The sequence below is a fragment of the Leptodactylus fuscus genome, chromosome 3 (assembly GCF_031893055.1).
Source record: "Leptodactylus fuscus isolate aLepFus1 chromosome 3, aLepFus1.hap2, whole genome shotgun sequence".
In the NCBI taxonomy this organism is placed as follows: domain Eukaryota; kingdom Metazoa; phylum Chordata; class Amphibia; order Anura; family Leptodactylidae; genus Leptodactylus; species Leptodactylus fuscus.
Window position 1 is genome coordinate 215,571,314 of NC_134267.1, and position 23,045 is coordinate 215,594,358.

At 43.9% G+C, this 23,045-nt stretch overlaps 1 protein-coding gene across 3 annotated transcripts in view; it reads right to left on the reverse strand.

Annotated features, from left to right (window-relative positions):
- NBAS (NBAS subunit of NRZ tethering complex) overlaps positions 1–23,045 on the reverse strand; it is a 498,058-nt gene that overhangs the window by 437,671 nt on the left and 37,342 nt on the right. Inside the window, exon 1 of one of the 3 annotated variants that reach the window (XM_075269169.1) lies at positions 14,672–14,998. The exons of the other annotated variants lie outside the window; for them this stretch is intronic. Within the exon in view, the coding sequence (XP_075125270.1) occupies positions 14,672–14,727 (56 nt within the window). The 5' untranslated portion in view covers positions 14,728–14,998. Of the gene's footprint in view, positions 1–14,671; positions 14,999–23,045 lie in introns of those variants that run through there. 3 annotated transcript variants of the gene reach the window in all.

Sequence of the window (23,045 nt, forward strand, 5' to 3'; positions counted from 1 at the left end):
AACCCCAAGCGGCCTTCCCAAAAAGGAATACCGAATGCAGATGTGAACCAGGCCTAAGTATATCCAGCATATGAGTGTGTTTCTGTTTTCTTCTGTACATGTCTACCATTATGCATAGCATTGTATTTTATAGTGTGATGTTCAGTATACTGAGATGTTACAGGGGTTATCCAGGAATTACAGTTCTCTGCAAGGGAAAGGTCACAAATAAGAAAAAAAAGCAAAACCCATACTCGCCTGTCCCCGGTGTCTCCCACGTCCGTCTGGTCCAGTGGCTCCCGGAGCGTTGTTCTGGCAGATGTCATCGCCACACGTGACTGCTGAGGCCAATCAGCGGCCTAAGGAAAGGACACGTGACATCACAGGTGACATATGTGAGTGATATCGCGGTTTCTTTCCTTAGGCTGCCGAGGCAGATGATTGACTTCATCAGTTATGTGTGGCGAGGACTGAAAAAACTCTGGGGCACCGCTGGAGCAGACAGGGGTAGGAGAATCAGGGACAGGTGAGTGTGGGTTTTATTTTTTTTCCTTCACTGGCCTCCTTGTAGAAACCTGTAATTCCTGGGCAAACCCTTCAAGGATTAGGCCCTACTGAGCAAAACACAGCTAACACTGTATTCACACCAGCGCCTGGTCTTCGTTCTGAGGTTTCCGTCTTCTGCATGCAGAAGATGGAAACCTGTCGGACCAAGTCTGGCCGTGAGCGCCAGTGAGCGTTTTATGTTCTCTGCGGCAAAAGTTTTAAACCGGACACAAAGTCTTGCATGTCCGACTCTGTGTCCGGTTAAAAAAAAACAAAAACGTTTTGCCGCAGGAAGCACAAAACGCTCACAGGCGCTCACGGACGCACACTTCATTTGAACGGGTTTGAAAAAAGCCTGCAGGTTTCCATCTCCATGGCATGACACTGAGGCAGAGACGGGGGGGAAATGAAACTGTGGGCAGATAAAGGGGGAAGGGGGAGAATGGCATGAAACTGGGGACAGAGATAGAGGGGGGGGGACATGAAACTAGGCGTAGATGAAGGGTGTATATGAAAATGGGGGGGAGATATAATTTACGGGTGACTGTAGGAGGATTATACTGTGTGGAATCACATGAAAATTGAATGAGAATGGGAGGAGTCAACATAAAAGTGGGCAGGGCCTAATTTGCTGCGGCGCGCTGTGCGCGCCGCACACTTTGTTCCCTCTTTCTAGTCTTCAACAGTTGGGAAGTACAGGCTAGAAGTGCGAGACCCCCAGTAAGTAGGGCCCCGCCAAAGTCAATTGCCCAGGGCCCCGCAAACCCTGGATCCGCCACTGTCTACCCCGGACAATCAGATTAACTCCCAATTTCTACAGTTTCAAACACAAACTAAAGACGCATTTTTTCAGACAGGCCTATCACAATTCCTAATGCAAACCCTTCTTGATGCCTTTTAAGCCTAACATATTTGTCCATGCTCTATCCACATGTTAAAAGACACTACTAGTGACAGCCCATAAAGCTTTGTTTGTGTAATGGCTGCAACCTCTATTACAAAATTGTCTGAACACTGTATAAGCAATGCCGCCCCTCCTACCTCTTGTGTCATCCTCTCTACCTCATAGATTGTAAGCTCTTGTGAGCAGGGCCCTCAGTCCCATTGTGTGAAATGACATTCTTTGTTTTGTATCTGTCTGTATCTGAACCCTACAAATTGTACAGCGCTGCGGAATATGTTGGCACTATATAAATAAAATTTATTATTATTATTATTATTATTATTAGAGTGCACAGCGGGATCATGGCGTCTGTCACGCCATGATCCCGCTGCGCACTCTGCTATCTCCTAGATCTTATCTGAGGAAGGTCTAATATGACCGAAACGTTATGTTCACTGAAATGATCTAGTGCTTTCTTTATGCTTTACAAACCAATTTATCCAATTCATGGCGCATATGTACCAATAAATTTTCACTTTTCACATGCATACGGTGTGCAGCAGCATTAATCTACATTGTACGTGAGTCGCAGGACTCTCTGTCTGCTAGCACCCATACTCCCTATCTAAAAGTGTGCGGGTTCCATTGCTTTTTATATACAACTTAGTAATAAAGGCAATTTGCACTAGAGTAAAAATGATCATGGCGGGCGACCCTTGAGCTGAAGGCATTGAGAAGATAAAGAATGATTAATGGTAAATTTAGGTCCCCAAGTGTGAATAAAGAGAGACGAATTTTTGAGCGTATATTTTAAGTATTTGAAATTTTCATATTATAAAAAAAAAAATATATATATTCTAAACATCCTATAGTACCGACACTGTCCACTAGGCCATATAATATGCTAGGACTTGCTGTTTTCTGGGAACTTCTTTGCAGCAGTCACCTCACTTATGGCACACCAATGATCACAGCGATCATGTATAGGGAGATGAAACACAGAATCCACCAGTAATAATAATAAAAATAATCCATTTTACTTATATATATTTTTTATTTATATTACAGCTTATACAATGATACAATGACCTCTGCCCCAATCACATACGTATGCCTAGTACAGTGCCGTAACTAGGAAAGGTGGGGCCCTGTGGCGAACGTTTGATATGGAGCCCCCCTGACCAATGGCGAAGACCCCCCCTTGCCCCCGAATTCCTGCATGCACTATTATGCACCATAGTGGCCCCTGTACACAGTATTATGTCCCTCAGTGGCCCCTGCACAAACTATTATTGCCCCATAGTGGCCCCTGCACACACTATTATTGCCCCATTGTGGCCCCTGCACACAGTATTGTGCCCCATAGTGGCCCCTGCACACAGTATTATGTCCCTCAATGGCCCTTGCACACAGTATTATCCCCCATAGTGGCCCCTACACACAGTATTATGCCTCATAGTGGCTCCTGCACACAGTATTATCCCCCATAGTGGCCCCTACACACAGTATTATGCCTCATAGTGGCTCCTGCACACAGTATTATGCCCCTGCACACAATATTATTTCCCCAGAGTGTCCCTGCACACAGTATTATACCCCATAGTGGCCCTGAACACCGTATTATGCCCCATAGTGGCCCCTGCACACAGTATTATACTCCATAGTGGCCCCTACACACAGTATTATGCCCCATAGTGGCCCCTGCACACAGTATTACTGCCCCATAGTAGCCCCTGCACACACTATTATTGCCACATTGTTGACAAACATGTACAATTATTATATTCTGGGATCTTTTCAGACCCCAGAATATAATAATCAGAAACCAGGGGGAAGATACAAACATAGTTTGTAGTTACACCCCTGGCCTAATGAATAGCATGCGCTCCAGACCATTGTATCTATAGCATATGGTCCTTCTATAGAAAACAGGAAGTCACTGACTATTTTAGGCTTAGTGGCAAAAGTTGGAATTGCAAGATTTTAGGATTTAAAAAAAAAAAATCTGTATATAAATATTCATTTGGAAAATAAAAATAAATAAAAAAAATCACCAAAAATACTTAAAGAAATATATTTAACATTAAAAACATTATTTAAACCACTGGCATTAAATTCCCTTTAAAAGGCAGCATTGTATTGGGGGAAAAAAAAAAATCTAATAAAAATCCCAACCTAGATACGCATCAACTTCAATAAAAAGCGATTGGAATTCTTTAGAGCGTAAAAATAAAGGAAGGCGCCCATTTATTAATGTACATTTCCATGTGATATCTCCTTGTTACGATCCGTGTATCTAATCTAAATACTTGCTGTTCTCGATAAATCCAATCACTGACGTCTTTCGCCGAGCAGTTCACAGAAAGCCGATCCGTAAAGCGAGCGCCGCGCTGCAACCTTCCTAATGTGCACTGTATCATAACAACAGAAAATCTGCCAATTCCACAAAAAAGTAATTACTCCAAATCATAGTAATTGCTCTCTCATTTGTTACCAGGCGAGGCTTCTGCCAGTTGGAATCAAACACAACGCCGTATTAAATCAGCTCAGGGAGGAAAGTAAAAAAAATAAAATAAAATATAGAATAAAAATAAAATAAAATACACAAGTAAAATAGGTCTGCCTGAAGCAGACATTATTCAGATGATGATAAAAATATGTGATGCATGGCGCGCAGGAAAATTCCATTCTGCCAAATGTTTACGGAGCCGTGTACCCACGCAATACCCTGTGTGACAAGTCAGCGGGTGAAGATTGCGTCTAATTGTCCGTGCCTTTGTTTTAGAAGACAGACATTATTACTCAGAGCTAACCCTCCACTTAAGATGTCACTTTAGGTTGTTTTTTTTTTCCCCAGCAGGTGAATTACATGAAAAAAAATAAAAAAGGTTTCCAGCTCATACAATCCGAGTTCTACAAGCTTTTTCATTTCTTAACACAGTGACGGAGGGATGGAGCGCAGGCACGAGTAGCCAAAGTGGAGAAAGAAAATTCAACGCCAATATTTTGGACAACATAATGCTAAGGGGGCATTCACACGGAGTAAAGCGGCGCTGATTCTTGCACGATAATTCGTGGCAGAATCAGCGCTGATAAAAAAAAAAAAAAAACTCCCATGGAGTTCAACGGGTTCCGTCTTCTGCGTGGAACACATTGAAATCAATGGGAGTCTTTATCAGCGCTGATTCTGCCGCGAGTTATCGTGCAAGAATCAGCGCCACTTTACTCCGTGTGAATGCCCCCGAAGAGAGTGACCGTCGGTAGTGTCTGTTACAAGATTTTAGCAACGGACACTCCCAGAACCATCACAAATCTGTTAAAATTTCCATTGATTTCAATGGGATTCTATCTTGTGATCGTTAGTGTCCGTTATATACGCAATCCGTCACATGTCCGTTTTTTTTTCATGGACAAAAAATCCTACCTGCAAGACTTTTGAGTCCATTAAGAAAAATGGATTCCTTACGGATGTCAGGCGTCTGTTGTTTTTTAACATTGAAGTCTTTGGGTAACAGCCTTATAATGCGCAATAACTTTTTTTTTGTTTTTTTTCGGCGCATGCTCGGAAAGTAGAAACAACCCCCCCACCCCCACCCCCCAAAAAAAAAACACATTATAAAAACAGACACTAACTAATGCTAAGGACAGGTTCATACCCGCACTCGGGTTAAAACAAACTAGATGACGAGCGCAGGTGTTAACCCGCCCTAACTGATGCTGATGTGTCCATTAACTGGATCCGTTGAAAAAACTGACACATTAACATCAGTTACGCTGGGTTCACACCAGCATTCGGGTCTCCGTTATCAGGTTTCCATCTTCTGAAACCTGGCAGACCGAGTCCAGCCGCGAGCGCCGGTGAGCGTTTTATGCTCTCCGTGTCAAAATAGTTTGTTTTTTTTTAAACCGAACACAAAGTCCTGCATGTCCAACTCTGTGTCTGGTAAAAACAAAACAAAAACAAAAAAAAAAAAACACCTTTCGCTGCGGAGAGCATAAAACACTCACCGGCGCTCACGGCCGCACACTTTCCAAACCCATTCAAATGAATGGGACTGAAACATGCCTGCAGGTTTCCGTCTCCTGCTCTGTTTCGTGCAGGAAACGGAAACCTGCAGAACGGAGGCCAGGGCGCAGATGTGAACGAGCCCTTAGGGCAGTCACACCGGCGCCCGGTCTCCGTTTTGCAGGTTTCATTCTTCTGCCCAAAAAATTGGACAGGAGACGGAAACCAGTAGTCAGTTTTCAAACCCATTCACTTGAATAGGTTTGCAAAGTGAGCGCCTGTGAGCGTCTTCTGGTCTCCGCAGCAAAAACGTGTTTTTTTGTTTTTTTTTAACCAGGCACAAAGTCCTCCATGTCCAACTCTGTGTCCAGTTAAGAAAAGAAAAAAAAAAACAAAAAAAGAGACCAGAAGATGCTCAAGGGCGGTCACTTTGCAAACCCATTCAAGTGAATGGGTTTGCAAACTGACTGCCAGTTTCCGTCTCCTGTCCAGTTTCTCGGCCAGAAGACGGAAACCTGCAAAGCGGAGACTGGGCACAGGTGTGAACCCGTCCTTAATGTCCATTATGACAGGTGTCCGTTTTATTTTTTTTTTTAAACGGACAGCTTCATAACAGAATCCACCAGTATTGTGAACCCTGCCTAAGGGTTAGGTTTCCACTAGCATCTGGGTGTCCCTTGTGTTGGTCCATCGGGGGACTAGAACAATGGACAAAGAGGACCACTAAAATAACGGACCTGAAAGCCTAGAATGAGTCAATTCTTTTTAACTGAATCCGCCAGATGCAAAGGTTGGACTTGCAGAACATTTTCTACTGGCGATATCTGACAAGCACTTCAATGGAAACTTTAGTTGGCCGCCGACTGATGATAAAAATATCATGAACAAAGATTTTTGCATTTCTGGCTTTTCCCTCCCCACAGTCCAAGAGCCAGAACTTTTTCATTTTCCAGCTCAGGGTCACATGATGGCTTATTGTTTGCGAAATAAATTGTACTTTGCAATGGCTCCATTCAATATCCTGTACAACGTACTGGGAAGCTGGAAAAAAATTCAGAATGAGGTGGAATTGGACAAAAAAAAAAACGCCAAAAAATAAATTTTAACAATTTGGGCATTTTAGAGCACGGGGAGAGCTAAAGTGTTTCAGCTTACTTTAGTTTATTTTTATATGTGACCAAGGGAAAGGGGAGGGATTTGAGATTTTGTGAGGCTTTTTAAGACTTAAAAACTCTTTTGCTTCCCTTTTACTTTTATGTTCAGACACCCTGAACCCCTCAAACTATTCACTGCAATATTGCAATAATATTGCATCGAATAGTAAATTCCCTTCACTTCTATTACTCGCTGCCTTTGGCCACACGTGACCGCTGAGGCCAATCAGCAGCCTCAGGGAAGGGCACATGACATCACTACCTGTGACGTCCCGGGGTCTCTTCCTGAGGCCGCTGATTGGCCTAAGCAGTCACATGACCGCTGAGGTCAATCAGGAGCCTCAGTGGAAGAGATCCATGTTGCACTGAGTACAGATGTACAGAAGGAGTCTCCCTGAAAATGGCTAAAGGAAACTTTACAGCCTGCTTTCTATTAAAAGGGAAGTTTAATAGGTTAATAAAGTACAGTATATACTCGAGTATAAGCCTAGTTTTTCAGCACAATTTTTGTGCTGAAAAAGCCCCCCTCGGCTTATACTCGAGTCAAGCAAAGAAAAATATTTTTTTGGAGGGGAGGGGGGGCCAAGACCAGCCGCAATAGTAATGTATAGAATCTCCCATAAAATAGTGAAGGAAAAAAAAAGCTTTATGAAAATATAATAAAAAAATAAAATAAATAAAAGTTTTAAATCCCTCCTTTCCCTAGAATACATGTAAAAGTAGAAAATGACTGTGAAACACAAACACATTAGGTATCCCTGTGTCTGACAGTGCCTGGTCTACTGAATATAGGGGATCTGCAGTGCTCCTGTTGCGTCAGGAAGGGGTTAGGAATAGGAATAGGAGCACGGCAGATACCCTATATTCTGCCAGGCTGAATTCCAAGTGGAGGAAAAAAAACAGTCAGGGAGGGGGCAGACAGACAACCAAAACACCCCCTCCCCTTCCCCAGCACCTACGGCACCCAAAAACTCAGCCCATTTTAATTTTTTAAATTTTCCACTAGCTGCTGCAATCCCCCAAATAGCCGCCCCTCCCCCCCCCCTCGGCTTATCCTCGAGTCAATAAGTTTTCCCAGTTTTTTGTGGTAAAATTAGGGGCCTCAGCTTATATTCGGGTCGGCTTATACTCGAGTATATACGGTATATTACAAAAATGTTAACCATCCCCAACATAACAGCAAAAAATATCTAAATAAATAAGGAGTTTCCCCTTTAAAGACCTTTTATCCATTCATCCCTACAACATGCTTTTCTCCAAAACGGTGTCAGATGAATGTGATCAGAGAGTAGCTTTAACAAGTTCCTCTCTGAATGTGAGGTCACGCCGGCTGACCACTGCCGCTATCTCCATCAGACAGATCGAAACCACGTTTTATTTATAATTTGTTTTGTGGCAGATCATTCAGCCTTGGTCGAGAACGACAAACCACAAGCCAATAAAAGGGAAGCCGTCATCCACTGCGGAGCAGACATCTGCTGTGCATGAGCTCTGGGAAGACAATCTGCAATGTCTGATTCACTATTAATGAGTGATAAGAGCGCCCCCCTGGGGGCTACGCGGGGCTTTGTGGTGGTTAAAAGAGCGAGATCTAGAAATAATCTGTTTGGGTGCAGAGGAAGTTGTACGTAAGAAATACTATCAAGTGGAAAGTAAATCAGGCAGAAAAAGGAGGTTAAGTTTCTATTATGCTTTACCTATTTTAGGTACAATGACATTCTGTACTAAAGTCCCCGTCTAGAAGGCTTTAGCTGATCACTAGCTTGTCACATGACTTACACGAATAGAGTATAGAACATGTAATCCTGGACCAAAATGTAATGCACTTTCCTACCACTAGGTATCCACTTCCTTCCTAATTTGCTGTTCAATCCCTGTTACTAGAGAAAGTCAGTCCTTAGAACCCAAGAAGGAGGAGGAGGGGCAGATCTCTCTTCACAACCTCTTCATGGTTACAAACACTTTTCCCTGCCTGGACACTGTTCAGAGAGGAGTCTGCAGCTTCTCACAGCTCACAGTAAGTGTAAGGAGAATCTATCTTCTTCTGACTAGCTGCTTGTATTGCTGCTGGTAGGATGTTAGTCAAAGACAGCAAGAAGCATCATGGCAGTGCTCACATCTCAAATGCTGCAAAATGACCTGGATTTGGAATCCAGTGTCCCTGGATCTCCTATTTTATGCTAACTTGGGCTTTCCGCAACCATTTGCTATTTTACAGTTACTCCTGGCAGAATTGCACAAAGTAAAAAGTAGCAGTGACAATGTATGGAGGCAGACTGCACTGTACTATACAAACCCCCTGCCACAGGGAGAAATGCAAAATCTGCTGCAGCCATAATGGGACTATTAGCAGCTGAAAACTAATAGGATACCATTTTACAATGTATACTCAAACGTGGATTCCTAGCTGATAACAGCTCACCACCATGCTGTCTTCTATTTTAACCACTCCCAGACTGACAGTGGACTAGATACACCTGGTTGGTCCACACTTACCTCTGCAAAGATGAATATATACGCCCTTGCAAATGTAAATCGTGCAGCTGTGGGAGCAGTGTGTCTGCAGCCAGACCTGCCATAAGGAAGGCAGGGACAGTTTATTACTGTCTCGGATTTCCTGGATAATGTGCACACAGTCCGTAATAAACGCTGTATATACAGCTAAGAGTGTCACCATGATGTGGCTCTACTTTTTATCTAACAGTCTATCATATATATCACAAAGCTCAGCTTCACTCCTCTCTATCATATAGTCCTATATATCACAGAGCTCAGCTTCTCTCCTCTATCATCATATAACCCTATATATCACAGAGCTCAGCTTCTCTCCTCTATCATCATATAACCCTATATATCACAGAGCTCAGCTTCTCTCCTCTATCATATAACCCTATATATCACACAGCTCAGCTTCTCTCCTGTTATATAACCCCATATATCACAGAGCTCAGCTTCTCTCCTTTGTCATATAACCATATATATCACAGAGCTCAGCTTCTCTCCTCTATCATATAACCCTATATATCACACAGCTCAGCTTCTCTCCTGTTATATAACCCCATATATCACACAGCTCAGCTTCTCTCCTCTATCATATAACCCTATATACAGTCCTATGAAAAAGTTTGGGCGCCCCTATTAATCTTAATCATTTTTAGTTCTAAATATTTTGGTATTTGCAACAGCCATTTCAGTTTGATATATCTAATAACTGATGGACACAGTAATATTTCAGGATTGAAATGAGGTTTATTGTACTAACAGAAAATGTGCAATATGCATTAAACCAAAATTTGACCGGTGCAAAAGTATGGGCACCTCAACAGAAAAGTGACATTAATATTTAGTAGATCCTCCTTTTGCAAAGATAACAGCCTCTAGTCGCTTCCTGTAGCTTTTAATCAGTTCCTGAATCCTGGATAAAGGTATTTTGGACAAACAATTCAAGTTCAGTTAGATGGTCGCCGAGCATGGACAGCCCGCTTCAAATCATCCCACAGATGTTCAATGATATTCAGGTCTGGGGACTGGGATGGCCATTCCAGAACATTGTAATTGTTCCTCTGCATGAATGCCTGAGGATTTGGAGCGGTGTTTTGGATCATTGTCTTGCTGAAATATCCATCCCCAGCGTAACTTCAACTTCGTCACTGATTCTTGAACATTATTCTCAAGAATCTGCTGATACTGAGTGGAATCCATGCGACCCTCAACTTTAACAAGATTCCCGGTGCCGGCATTGGCCACACAGCCCCAAAGCATGATGGAACCTCCACCAAATTTTACAGTGGGTAGCATGTGTTTTTCTTGGAATGCTGTTTCTTTTTGGACGCCATGCATAACGCCTTTTTTTTATAACCAAACAACTCAATCTTTGTTTCCAAAATGAAGTTGGCTTCTCCAAATGTGCTTTTGCATACCTCAGGCAACTCTATTTGTGGCGTACGCGCAGAAACGGCTTCTTTCTCATCACTCTCCCTGACAGCTTCTCCTTGTGCAAAGTGCGCTGTATAGTTGACCGATGCACAGTGACACCATCTGCAGCAAGATGATGCTGCAGCTCTTTGGAGGTGGTCTGTGGATTGTCCTTGACTGTTCTCACCATTCTTCTTCTCTGCCTTTCTGATATTTTTCTTGGCCTGCCACTTCTGGGCTTAACAAGAACTGTCCCTGTGGTCTTCCATTTCCTTACTATGTTCCTCACAGTGGAAACTGACAGGTTAAATCTCTGAGACAACTTTTTGTATCCTTCCCCTGAACAACTATGTTGAACAATCTTTGTTTTCAGATCATTTGAGAGCGGGCTGTCCATGCTCGGCGACCATCAAACTTAACTGAACTTGAATTGTTTTGTAGAAAGAAATGGTCCAAAATACCTTCATCCAGGATCCAGGAACTGATTAAAAGCTACAGGAAGCAACTAGAGGCTGTTATCTTTGCAAAAGGAGGATCTACTAAATATTAATGTCACTTTTCTGTTGAGGTGCCCATATTTTTGCACCGGTCAAATTTTGGTTTAATGCATATTGCGCATTTTCTGTTAGTACAATAAACCTCATTTCAATCCTGAAATATTACTGTGTCCATCAGTTATTAGATATATCAAACTGAAATGGCTGTTGCAAACACCAAAATATTTAGAACTAAAAATGATTAAGATCAATAGGGGTGCCCAAACTTTTTCATAGGACTGTATAACAGAGCTCAGCTTCTCTCCTCTATCATATAACCCTATATATCACACAGCTCAGCTTCTCTCTTCTATCATCATATAACCCTATATATCACAGAGCTCAGCTTCTCTCCTCTATCATCATATAACCCTATATATCACAGAGCTCAGCTTCTCTCCTCTATCATCATATAACTCTATATATCACAGAGCTCAACTTCTCTCCTCTATCATATAACCCTATATATCACACAGCTCAGCTTCTCTCCTGTTATATAACCCCATATATCACAGAGCTCAGCTTCTCTCCTCTGTCATATAACCATATATATAACAGAGCTCAGCTTCTCTCCTCTATCATATAACCATATATATCACACAGCTCAGCTTCTCTCCTCTATCATATATCCCTATATATAACACAGCTCAGCTTCTCTCCTCCTATCATATAACCCTATATATCACAGAGCTCAGCTTCTCTCCCTCTATCCTATAACCCTATATATCACAGAGCTCGGCTTCTCTCCTCTATCCTATAACCCTGTATATCACGGAGCTCAGCTTCTCTCCTCTATCCTATAACACTATATATCACAGAGCTCAGCTTCTCTCCTCTATCATATAACCCTATATATCACAGAGCTCAGCTTCTCTCCTCTGTCATATAACACTATATATCACAGAGCTCAGCTTCTCTCCCTCTATCACATAACTGTATGTATCACAGAGCTCAGCTTCTTTCCTCATATCTAGCATACATCAATGTTTCATTGTAACTGCTCAACAATAAATTTGGAATAACTTTAGTAAAGAAAAGCATTTTCCAAAACAGAAAATAGTTGTTCAAAAAAAGACAGTGGAGCCGACAACCTATAAATCCATAAGCTCCAGGACAGATCTGCTTTTGTTCCAGACACATTGCCCATGAGAGATAGATTATCAGTTTTGTAGGAAAAAAAAAAAAAAAACTGCATAACTGAAAGGACTCGGACTATTTTAACCTTAATCTGGCCAAAGAGAATTTCTATATCAGAATCCCCCCTTGTACCAGACAACCGAGGTCAGCTGTGGCATGTGACATAGATACAGGCGCCATATATCGGACTAACCCAGAGTAGGAGTAAGTCTAAGTTTGGATTAGAGGGATGCCTATAGCTTTGTTCAGCAATGGAGCTAATACAGGACCTCAGGTGGATTGTGTACTGATGGCCTGTCCTAAATCATCAGTACCCTACTGGCGGGGCACTGGCGTTGAAAGGTACCGTATAGGACAGGGCTGGAAGCCACTCTTCTGGTATATTGGAAGGTCACTCCTTTTCAGGGAGCCTCCCACATCAATAGAACCGGTTCATATAAGAAGCTATGCCGCATATCTCATTAAAGAACTCCGTTTACTTTTCCACTTTCCAGGAAGTTACTTTCTACATATCAGTGTATGAAGAGAGACAGCACTCAGATAACATAACAGCTGCTGTTATACTCTGCTATTCTATGCACTTTTAACACTGATAGGTTTATAGTTAAAGGGGTTTTCCAGGCAAAAAATGGTTTTATTATACTAAATAAAAAGGTCTATTAGTGCTATTAATAGGTTAATAAATGTGTTTTGAGAGATTTCTGGGCGTCTCTTGGAGCGCCTGGTTATCCTCTGCATTTGTTTACAAGGTGCAGCTTCCACGCTCCCTCTCACCCAGCGCCGCACCTCACATGAGGCGACCTGAAGCGACCGCTTCAGGCGGCGCTATGTCAGGGCCCCAGGGAGGGCGGCATTTTTGATTACCTAAGCCAGTCCAGGACAAGCGGAGCCCCCTCCCTCTGCTCATACAGCTCGTCCATAGACAAGTATTATCAGAGAGGGAGGGGGGAGTTCCTCCCCGCTCCACAGTACAGCGCGATAGGCGCCGCGAGGCAGAAGGACGTTTCTGACTGACTGTCAGAAACGCCCTTCTGACCATAGAGCACTACGGTACCGGCACCGTAAGCTCTTTTACACCGGGCACAGATCGCGAAAGCCGACAGTGCGCTGAATTCAGCGCACTGTCGGCTTTCTGGCAGTATATAACACTGCATGTGCCCAAAAGTGGTGAAAGGTCCTCTTTAAGAAGAATATTAAACCATGGGGGGTAGCTGGAGGGGGACATGTCTGCCTCTAGTTGCCACCAGTTTAATGTCCCCTCTAGTTTCTGCCAGGTTATACTGGGGCACCAGGAGAAGGACTTAATATTGTGGGACATTTGGAGGGAAACGTTAGAATGTGTGTGGGGGGGGGAATAATGTTAGGGTGATTGTAGGAGGATTTTACTTTGTGGGGCACATGGAAAAATGATTGAGAATGGGCGGAGTCAGTGGAGAAGTGGGTGGAGCTAAATTTGGCATGGCGCACATGGCCCTCTAGAACCGTTAAAATTTCTCATGTGGCCCCATGGGAAAATTAATTGCCCACCCCTGGCCTAAAGCCTGGTTCAGATCTGCATTCAGTAATCCGTTCAGGGAGTCCGCATGCAGACCGCCACCAAACGGAATACTAAACTCATTGGCAAGCAGACAGCTTATGAAAGCACACAGACCTCATAGACTATAATGGAGTCTGTGTCTTTTTTTCGGTGTGTTGTCCACATAGAACATGCAGAGAGAAAAGTACTTCATGATCTACTTGCCTCTCTGCATGACTTGTGCAGACACCACATGGACCCCATTATAGTCTATGGAGTCTCTGTACTTTCACTGCTCACCGCTTGCCGATGTGTTCGGTAGTCCGTTTGGGTGGGTCCCCATACGGACTTCCCCGAACGCAGATGTAAACCAGGCCTCAGGGGAGAATTTATTTTATGCCTTGTCTGCCAAAATGTGCATGAAAAAAGTGCAATTATTTTCAGATCTTTATGCAAAAATTTGCAACATCACTCTTTTACTCTTCTACACTGCCCTTGCTACTTTTCTAAAAGGAGAGGTGGCACAGCTGGGTTTTATGTGGTGGCATATGTCACATTATAAAGGATTCGCACCCTCCCTGCAGCAAGAAGTACAAAGACTGCAGTCGAAAATGTCGCTCTCCATAACTCTGCCCCTAAGTGGTTGGGGGAGGGCTAGCTGCACCACAAATATGTTTTTGCAGTAGTTTGCGGAGTCAGAAATACTCAGAAACATCCAGATATATATATTCATTCATCTTTCTTTCTTTCTTTTTTTCTGTGTGTGTGTGTGTGTGTGTGTGTGTGTGTGTGTGTGTGTGTGTGTGTGTGTGTGTGTGTGTGTGTGTGTGCAGGCAGCTTACAATGTCAAAAGTGATTATAATCCAGAACAGAAGACATCTTCAACTCTAGGGCCAGTGTACGACCCATTGATCTCTGCGTCACGACAACCTCAGGATATCAATGGTCCCTAATGAACTGATGGACACCACAATGCGTGTACATGACAGAGGAGTTTACACACGCATGGGCTCTTCTCCCTGCACACGTCTAACAACCTGCCAGTCTGATACCATCTTCACAGACACACTTGTTTAGCTGGCAGTGAGTTACGGATATGTTGATGCGCAGCAATCCGAGGCGAACAAACATCTTATTCCTCGCCATCAAACGGCTCTTCCCTTGGTGTGACAGTAACATTCTCCTCTCCTCCGTGTAAGACGTGCGTGACGCTTGCGCAGGACTCTTGGAAGTGTGAAGAAAGGCAGTGTTTACTTCAAAGCCATGCCACGTCGACAACAGTCTCTCTGCATAGGCTGCCTCTTTTAGTGCCCCCCTGTGCCCTCCTCGCACAGACATTTACACCGGATTATGGAGGCTATAAAGGCTTTTCCAGCTACTTTCTTTAATTCCAGAACAGTATCCATAAATGAATACAGGAGAAAAAAAAAAGGAATAAGTATTAAGCTGATGTTAGTGCTGTAATGCCAGCTGCTATTCCTCCTAATGGCATGCCTTGCCGCCACTAAAAGCAACATCTGCTCTCATCCCCGAGACACGATCGCTGCTTCGCTACCTGCGACTCTGGAGATGTCAGTCTATCTGGTGGGCACGCGGCTGTCATGTCACTGCCAAACAGAAAGGCAAGTCTGTCTCCTGTGTACTGAGGGATGCACACATGATATATCCTTGGACGCCGGCCATAGAATTCTGGAAGACCGAAAAGGTTGACTCCGATCAGTTTCTGTCGACCGTCAGCACATATACCCATAGGCAGATACCTGACGAAAAGTAGATTAGCGGTTTTGGATTATATTGGTCATTGTCAGCTTGTTGCCTAATGATAGATTTGCATCCTATCGACGGAAGCCAAGACCAAGCCACAGATCAAGACACAAAGTGACCAAGTCAGTCAGAAAACTGAGGGTCGGTAGGCCAAACCACAGACTCCGACACCTCCAGCCTTCCACAGCCTGACTGCAACGACAGCCATGGTCAGACAAAAGCAATAAAGCTACTCTAAAGGTAAGTTCACATGGGGTTTTTTGGTCAGGAATTTGAGGCCGTATCCACCTTAAAATCCTGACCAAAAAGACGGCTCCCATTGAAATCAATGCAGTTTGTTCCGGCTCCCGAAAAAGAAGCGAGGTGCTCATTCTTTCAGGTGGATTTGCCTTGCGACATCTGCCTGAAGACACTCCCTCCTCCCGTCTAGGCCCATTCATTTGAGCCTAATCCGGTGCAGAGTGCGCGACTGGATGCCGATGCGGCTACCCATATTTTGGACCAGAACCTGAGGTGGCCTCCAACTCAGGTTCTGGTCCAAAAACCCTGTGTGCACTTTCCCTAAGGCTCAGTTCACATCTGCTATCGGGCCGTTCCGTTCCCCTCTCCACATGACACAAGCAAGCAGCAGTTTTCTCTCCGCATGCTTCGTGTGGAAACCACACGGACCCCATTATAGTCTATGGTGTCCGCGGTTTTCCTTAGGTAACTGCATTTTTATGCGGATTAGGTTTCCGTTCGGGGCTAATGTGAACCGGGCCTAATTCACAAATAAAGCCAGTCATCGAGTCCTATGACCTATAGCACTGTACAGTGTGAGCGGGGAGGAACGCCCAATCCCTCTGCTCACAGTGCTCATTCATAGCTGAGTATTATCAGGAGGGGGGGCGTTCCTCCCCGCTCACACTGTATAGCGCTATAGGCGTTGCTGTGGAGAAGGACGTACCTGACAGACTGTCAGGAATGCCCTTGTGACTGTAAAGAGCGGCGGTACTGGGACCGATAGCTCTTCACCCGGGGGACAGATCGGGAAAGCCGATAGTGCGCTGAATTCAGTGCACTGTCGGCTTCCCAGCAGTATATGGAACTGCCTGTGCCCAATCTGATGAAAGGTCCTCTAAGACCTACACGTCGGGTTTTGCTGTCCGCTTAAAAGTCAGACATCTTTGGGAACGGACAGTTAAGGACAGACACGGACTGTAAAAGAACGCACCCGATCTCCATTTAAATAAATGCAAAATGTCACGGATACAGCTAGTGTCCGCTGCTAATGTCTGCACAAGATTTTGAACGGACACTAGAAGCGGACACTAGCCGTCAGACACCGAAGGTAGTGTGAACGCCCCCTAACGTAAACACAAAACCGCTGCTATTTCTCTCTATTACAACGTAAGCAATATAACGAGAGACATTTAGTATCCCATTGACTTTTCTTAGTACTCAAACATTTGGGAGGTCTCTGTTGACCCCATTCCCAAATCATAGCAGACGAAGTCGCGGGCAGAAGCTCGTTACTTAATAAAGATAGAATGTTCAAAAAAAAAAAAAAACACCTGCAGCTGTGACGGAATGTTGCGATAGCCCTGATAGAATGTTATGACATCACCACATGATATAAGGGAGCGACACACTGACATTCCCCTGAGGGTTACAGTTGATACTGGAGAGTATAGAAAGAGTTCATGATTTCAGAAAGCGCCATTATGGAAATCTATGAAGATTTACCTGACGAAATTTGGTTTAGAAGAATCAGGAGATCTAAACCACGGTTTAAACGGTTTAAATACGTGGAGGTGTCTCTATGGCCGGGACTAGAGACAATACCAGAAGAGACAGAAGAGGAGATGGAGGAAGAAATCCAGGACAGTGATACCAGCACATCGGACAGCCTCAGCGCTGATAACATGGAGGCCGAGGAGATGGAAGTAAACAACAAAATCACCCCTGCTCCATCCGGGCACCGTATCAGGGAGGCCTGGTCAAACGTATGTCCTGTCTTGCCAAAACAAAAATTCCTTAATAACACCACCAGCAGCACAGAGACAGTGACCGAATATAAAAAATCCCCAAATCAGTCCCCCAGTCCTGATGAAACTGAGGAGGAGGAGAAGATTGAAGGGATTGAAAACTGCTGTAGAAGCCACTGTACGAAAGAAGCGTGGCCACCTATGGAGTCACCAAAGTCCAAACATGAGTGGTGAATACCAAAATTCTTTAGAAGAAGCCGCCACCGCAGAGCAGCAGAAGCCCGGACACCAACCAGATCCATTAGGAAACTTTTATTGCTGCAGTGTGACAACACCTGACTAAAAAAATCTGTTTATTTTAACTTCTGATTTAAAAATAAATCAGTTCTTGTTTCACTTCCAGTGTTTTGTGACTCATATATTGTAGATAAATTAGGGTTGGGGTCTTAGTTTCTTATCTGACAGAGGACAACGCCTGCATGGAGATTATACTCCTGAGATTATACTCCATGCAGGCGTGGTCTCCAAAGATTTACTAATAGGGATTGTAGATTGTGGGCCTTATATGGGACAGGCATGACAATGGGAGAATTTATTAAGACTGACATTTCCTATCACAGTCCTAATAACTAATGTTATGTTCACATTTGCGCCAGGAGAGTCCATTGTGCTAATATATATATATATATATATATATATATATATATATATATATATATATATAATATTTATATACTGTATTTATATTTTAATACATATATTTACAGATTTACATTTTCTCTGCTTTCCGTTTGCCACAATACGCACAGTAAACTTCCATCCCCTTCGTCGGACTTTCCAATTAACCCTCCTGGGGTCTGCACAGCCTTGATGCATTTTCCATTGTGACCCCCGGCTAGAAGTGGTTTGCAATCTGCAATATATATGGCTATAAACAGTCAGGTCTCTGCTGGGATGTCACCCTGAGGCCCATAAAATCCTAGAGACCCAGTCATCTCGCAGGCATTTAATAATGTATTGTCCCCATAATGAAATGCTCAATATGGTATAAACTTAGTCAATGAAAGTGTGTGCGGCCGCACGCCAATGAGCCATTAAAGGGCCACATGATGCCATCTATGGACTGGGGTTAATCAGTCCACGTCTGACTGAAAGCGATCCCATCAGATCAATGCAGGAAGCAATTACTGGCCGTATATTAGGCCTGCCTGGCTTCTAGGCAATGTCACATGGACGCATGATTTGCTGCCTCATGTAATCCAATGGTGACTGTATAATCCCATTACCCCCAGTGGTATAGATCGCTGGGCCTCGCTTCCCAATAATCCATTTTTAAGGTAAGAAATAGTATCTGTGTGTAATAAAAGCATGCTAAATCAATGCTGGATTAGAGGATAGGAGAGAAATTTCCTTTGGGTGAGATGACATAAGAAATAAATTCTGCTTTCTTCCCCCGTTTGTGTCATCACAGCGTCTCAAGGTGAATATCATCGCAGGTAGCGATCGGGTTGGAAAGCTGCTCTAATCATTTATCAGCACGGGAACCGCAACCTCTTGAAACATGCTAGGAATCAATCAACGCAAGCCCTGTACTGCAGCACCGCTGCAACCTGAACACGCTGCGCCACCTTGTGGCAAGAAAGCGGGACAGCAGCCTTGGAATCCTTTATGGGTTTTCTTTGTAAATAACACTCTTAGGTTAAGGAAAAAATATCTTTGTACCGGGTTAGCCAGTGGATATGAAATATAAAAAATATTGAGAGTCCTCAGTAGATGATGCCATTTTTAATGGCTAACTAAAAATGATGACAGATTGCAAGTAGAGATGAGCACACACTATTTGAAACAGCCGTTTCAAATAGCATGCTCCCATAGAAATGAATGGACGTAGCCGGCATGTGGGGGGATGAAGTGGCCGGCCAAGTTGGCGTGCCGGCCACTTCAATTCCAAAGTCGGCATGCTGGCCGCTTCCATTAATTTCTATGGGAGCGTGCTATTCGAAACGGCTGTTTCGAATAGTGTTTGCTCATTTCTAATTGCAAGCTTTCAAGGCTGCTTAGGCCTCTTCCTCAGGCATAGTTATACCTGAGGAATTATACCTGAGGAAGAGGCCTAGAGCCTTGAAAGCTTGCAATCTGTCATCATTTTTAGTTAGCCATTAAAAAAGGTATCATCTACTGAAGGATAGGTCCAAATCTGCGCCGGAGTCTCTGTTAGGCTCAGTTCACATGGGAGGCGTACGGGCAAATTTTGGCACCGAGAGTGACACGGGAAGCCACATCACTCTCAGGCCAAAATCCGCCTGCCAAAACTGTCATGGCTTCCGACATTCGTGGCTTCTCCCTCCGGAGTAGGCTCAAATGAATGGGCTGACTCTGGAAGTTGCTGCCGCGGAATCCACCTGAAGAAAGGGTAGCTCTCTTCTTTTTTCTCCATAGACCACCATTGTGAGGGGGCGGATTAAAACGTGGATTCCGCGCCCTCTGTGCCCGTGTGGCCCTTAGAGCCCTATGCAGGCTCTCTGTCTAATGTTCAGTTCTCCCTGAGCCAGTGGGTGGAGCCTAGTCGCCATGATGTCTTTCATACTGTGCACACAGAAAGTAGAGGAGAATCTGCTACAAAACACTCAGGAGCATCAGCATAAGACATTCTAGAAAAAAAAGAAATAGACTTGTTCTGCTGGGAATAAAGCTCTAGCACAAGCATCTTCACTGCATCAGTCTCTGTCTCTCTTCCCTCCATAGGCTTCTATTTAAATCTTTAATGTGACACCGCTATAAGCTACAAGATATATTCAGCAGAGATCTTAGAGTGTCAGCCCAAAGTGGAGAAGAAAGCACTGTTCTCTGGTAAGATATACCACACATTTTCTTATATTAGCTTGTACTATTGACGTGGCAAATATAATGATTCCGAGAAAGTAAAAACTTCCGAGGCGCGAAGCGGGACTATCAGCTCCTAAGTGACATAGGTGCGTGCTGCCATGTATGAGTGATGCCATCGCTGCATCAATCCACAAGATTTACTTAACCCTGTGAGTCTACTGACCACTGCTTTGGATGCGGTGGTTGCTGTCTTGTTTTGCCACCAAAAAAAAAAAAAAAAAAAGGAAATTAAAAAGGAGTTCTCTGGACTAAAATAATGAAGTCCTAGTGTAAGAATCGGTGAGGGCCCAACCCCCAGATACACAGAGAATGGAGCAGGAAGCAGACAGCGCTGTTCTCTGTGTAGTGGTCACACCAGGTACTGCAATCATGTTCATTTGATTAAGACCTAAACTGCAGTGACTCAGATCAGCCACTACACAGAGAACGGCGCTGTCTGCTTCCTGCTCTATTCTTTGCCTTTCAGCTCCTCAGAACAACTTATAGATGTGGGTGCCAGGTGTAGGACCCTCACAGATCTGATACGAATATTGACATATTCTTACTATAGGCCATCAAGAAGTTTAGCCCACAAGCCCCCTTTAATAATAAGCAAACATTTCCCATCAATCTATTGGAAAGCCATGACAGGTAGGAAGCGTCAATCACATCCTCACCACGTATTGACTACCTAGTGGCCGCCATGTCTAGTTTTACCCTAAATTACATCCCCGGAATCATTAACTTTAGCTCAGATCTACAAGTAAACTCCAATCTGTTGTTGTTCCAGTTTGATCTGAACCCGGGAACTCATTGCGTCAAGACAGTGCTAGCAAGTGAGCTGTGACACCATTCATAACATCCTACAGTAAAGGAAGAATGCTCAAAAACCGCAGGACCTACTTATAGAGACAACTTTATTACCTTCCAGACCTTTCATTGCTTTATCTATTTTAATGCATCAGTCAATGTCTAGAAGTGGATGGATGCAGCAGCGGGAGGTCACTGAGTACAGCGAGTATTGTACACCTAGGTCATTACCGCACAAGGCCCTATAGGGAATCAAGGACTATAAATACATGCCTTGTAAAAGTCAGCACAAACAGGGCTGTGCAAAAGTTTTAGACAGCAATGCGCTGTACACTGTAAAGTAAGAATGATCAACGAAATAGAAGTGTTAATATATTTTCGTCAATTAACAAAACTAGGTGAACAAAGGATAGAGAAACCTAAATCCCGCCAATATTTGGTGTGACCTTTGCCCTTTGCCTTCCATTCGCCATTCTCGGCACTTGTAGACAGTTTTTAAAGGAACTCGGCAGGGAGGTTGTTCCCGCCATCTTGGAGAACTCTGTGGATCTAAGCTTGCTCCAATCCTTCTGTCTCTTCATGTCATCCCAGACAGACTGGATGATGAGATCAGGGCTCTGCGGGGGCCGTATCATCACTTCCAGGACTCCTACTCCAAAGAGCAAAGGACACACCAAATATTGATGGGATTTAGATTTCTGTTTTCTTGATTCCCTTTCATTTGATCAAATAAATCATTAACCCTTCCAATTCTGAAGGCATTCTTTACTTTGCAGCAAATTCTTTCCATACCTGCCTAAAACTTGCGTAACTCTAGAGTGAGAGATGCCAAAACCGAGGCCGCTCCAGATCGGTGGGGTCTCAGTAGTCAGAGCATCAACCTTGTATAAGTCATCAATGTCTCGGTTTGGAGAACCTTTATGGACACATAGAAGTGAATGAGAGCTCCAGAGACAGATGTATCTATGTAGTGCTATACTGGACCTGTAGCTCCCATTCACCTCTATGGAAGGTACAGAAAGAGCGTAAAGCAGGGCGCTCCAGTTTCCATAAGTCCGACCCTGGTGGTTGGAACTACAGCAGTTATTCCCGTCTCTTCAACGATAATAATAACCGATTAATGGCCGGCTTTGGGATATTTTGTCTCTTACTACATAACAGAAATCCTCTCAATGTATTTTATCCTCTTTAATGGAAACCAGGTAAGCTAAGCCCATCCAAACAGGGCAGGCGGTAAGTCCAAGGTGATGCGATCCTGGAAGAAGCAGACCTCTGAGAACGGAGCCCACTCACTTACCTATGTCACACACCTCGAGCAAAATCAATAGAACCAGGAGGGTAAGGGTCCTCACACAAAGTGTTATCCATAGTATCTGACCGCATAGATCCCCATAGAATCCGCATCCTCCTGGTGATCACAGTTACGCCTCAGCTCTAATGGGCGTCCGGGATATATCTGAACTGCAGCCCATGGCTATCTCCAGCACTCCCATTCAGGAGAGCAGCGGCACAGACGCATAGTGAAGGCTGTATTAGTTATCCTCCATCCTAAACATAGCGAATAAATAAGCTCTCTGCTCACATCCCAACCAAATTACATGTGCCCATAAAAGTCTATGAAGAGGGGAGGAAATGCCGAGACCGATCAAGAGGTGCTGCAGCTAATAGTAAGCTATCTCACCCCCAAGTGCTTCATCACTAGGGGTCACTAGAGATGAGCGAACACTATTCGAAACAGCCGTTCTGAATAGCACTTTCCCACAGAAATGAGTGGAAGCGGCCATTCGTTTCTATGGGAGTGTGCTATTCGAAACGGCTGTTTCGAATAGTGTTCGCTCATCTCTAGACTACATATCATACTCCTGAATGAAGGAGTTAGCAAACAGGATCACTTGTTTTTTTTTTTTTCATGTGCTGTCTATGGGAGACATCATAACGGCTAATCCCCATTCACAAGCTCAGAGACA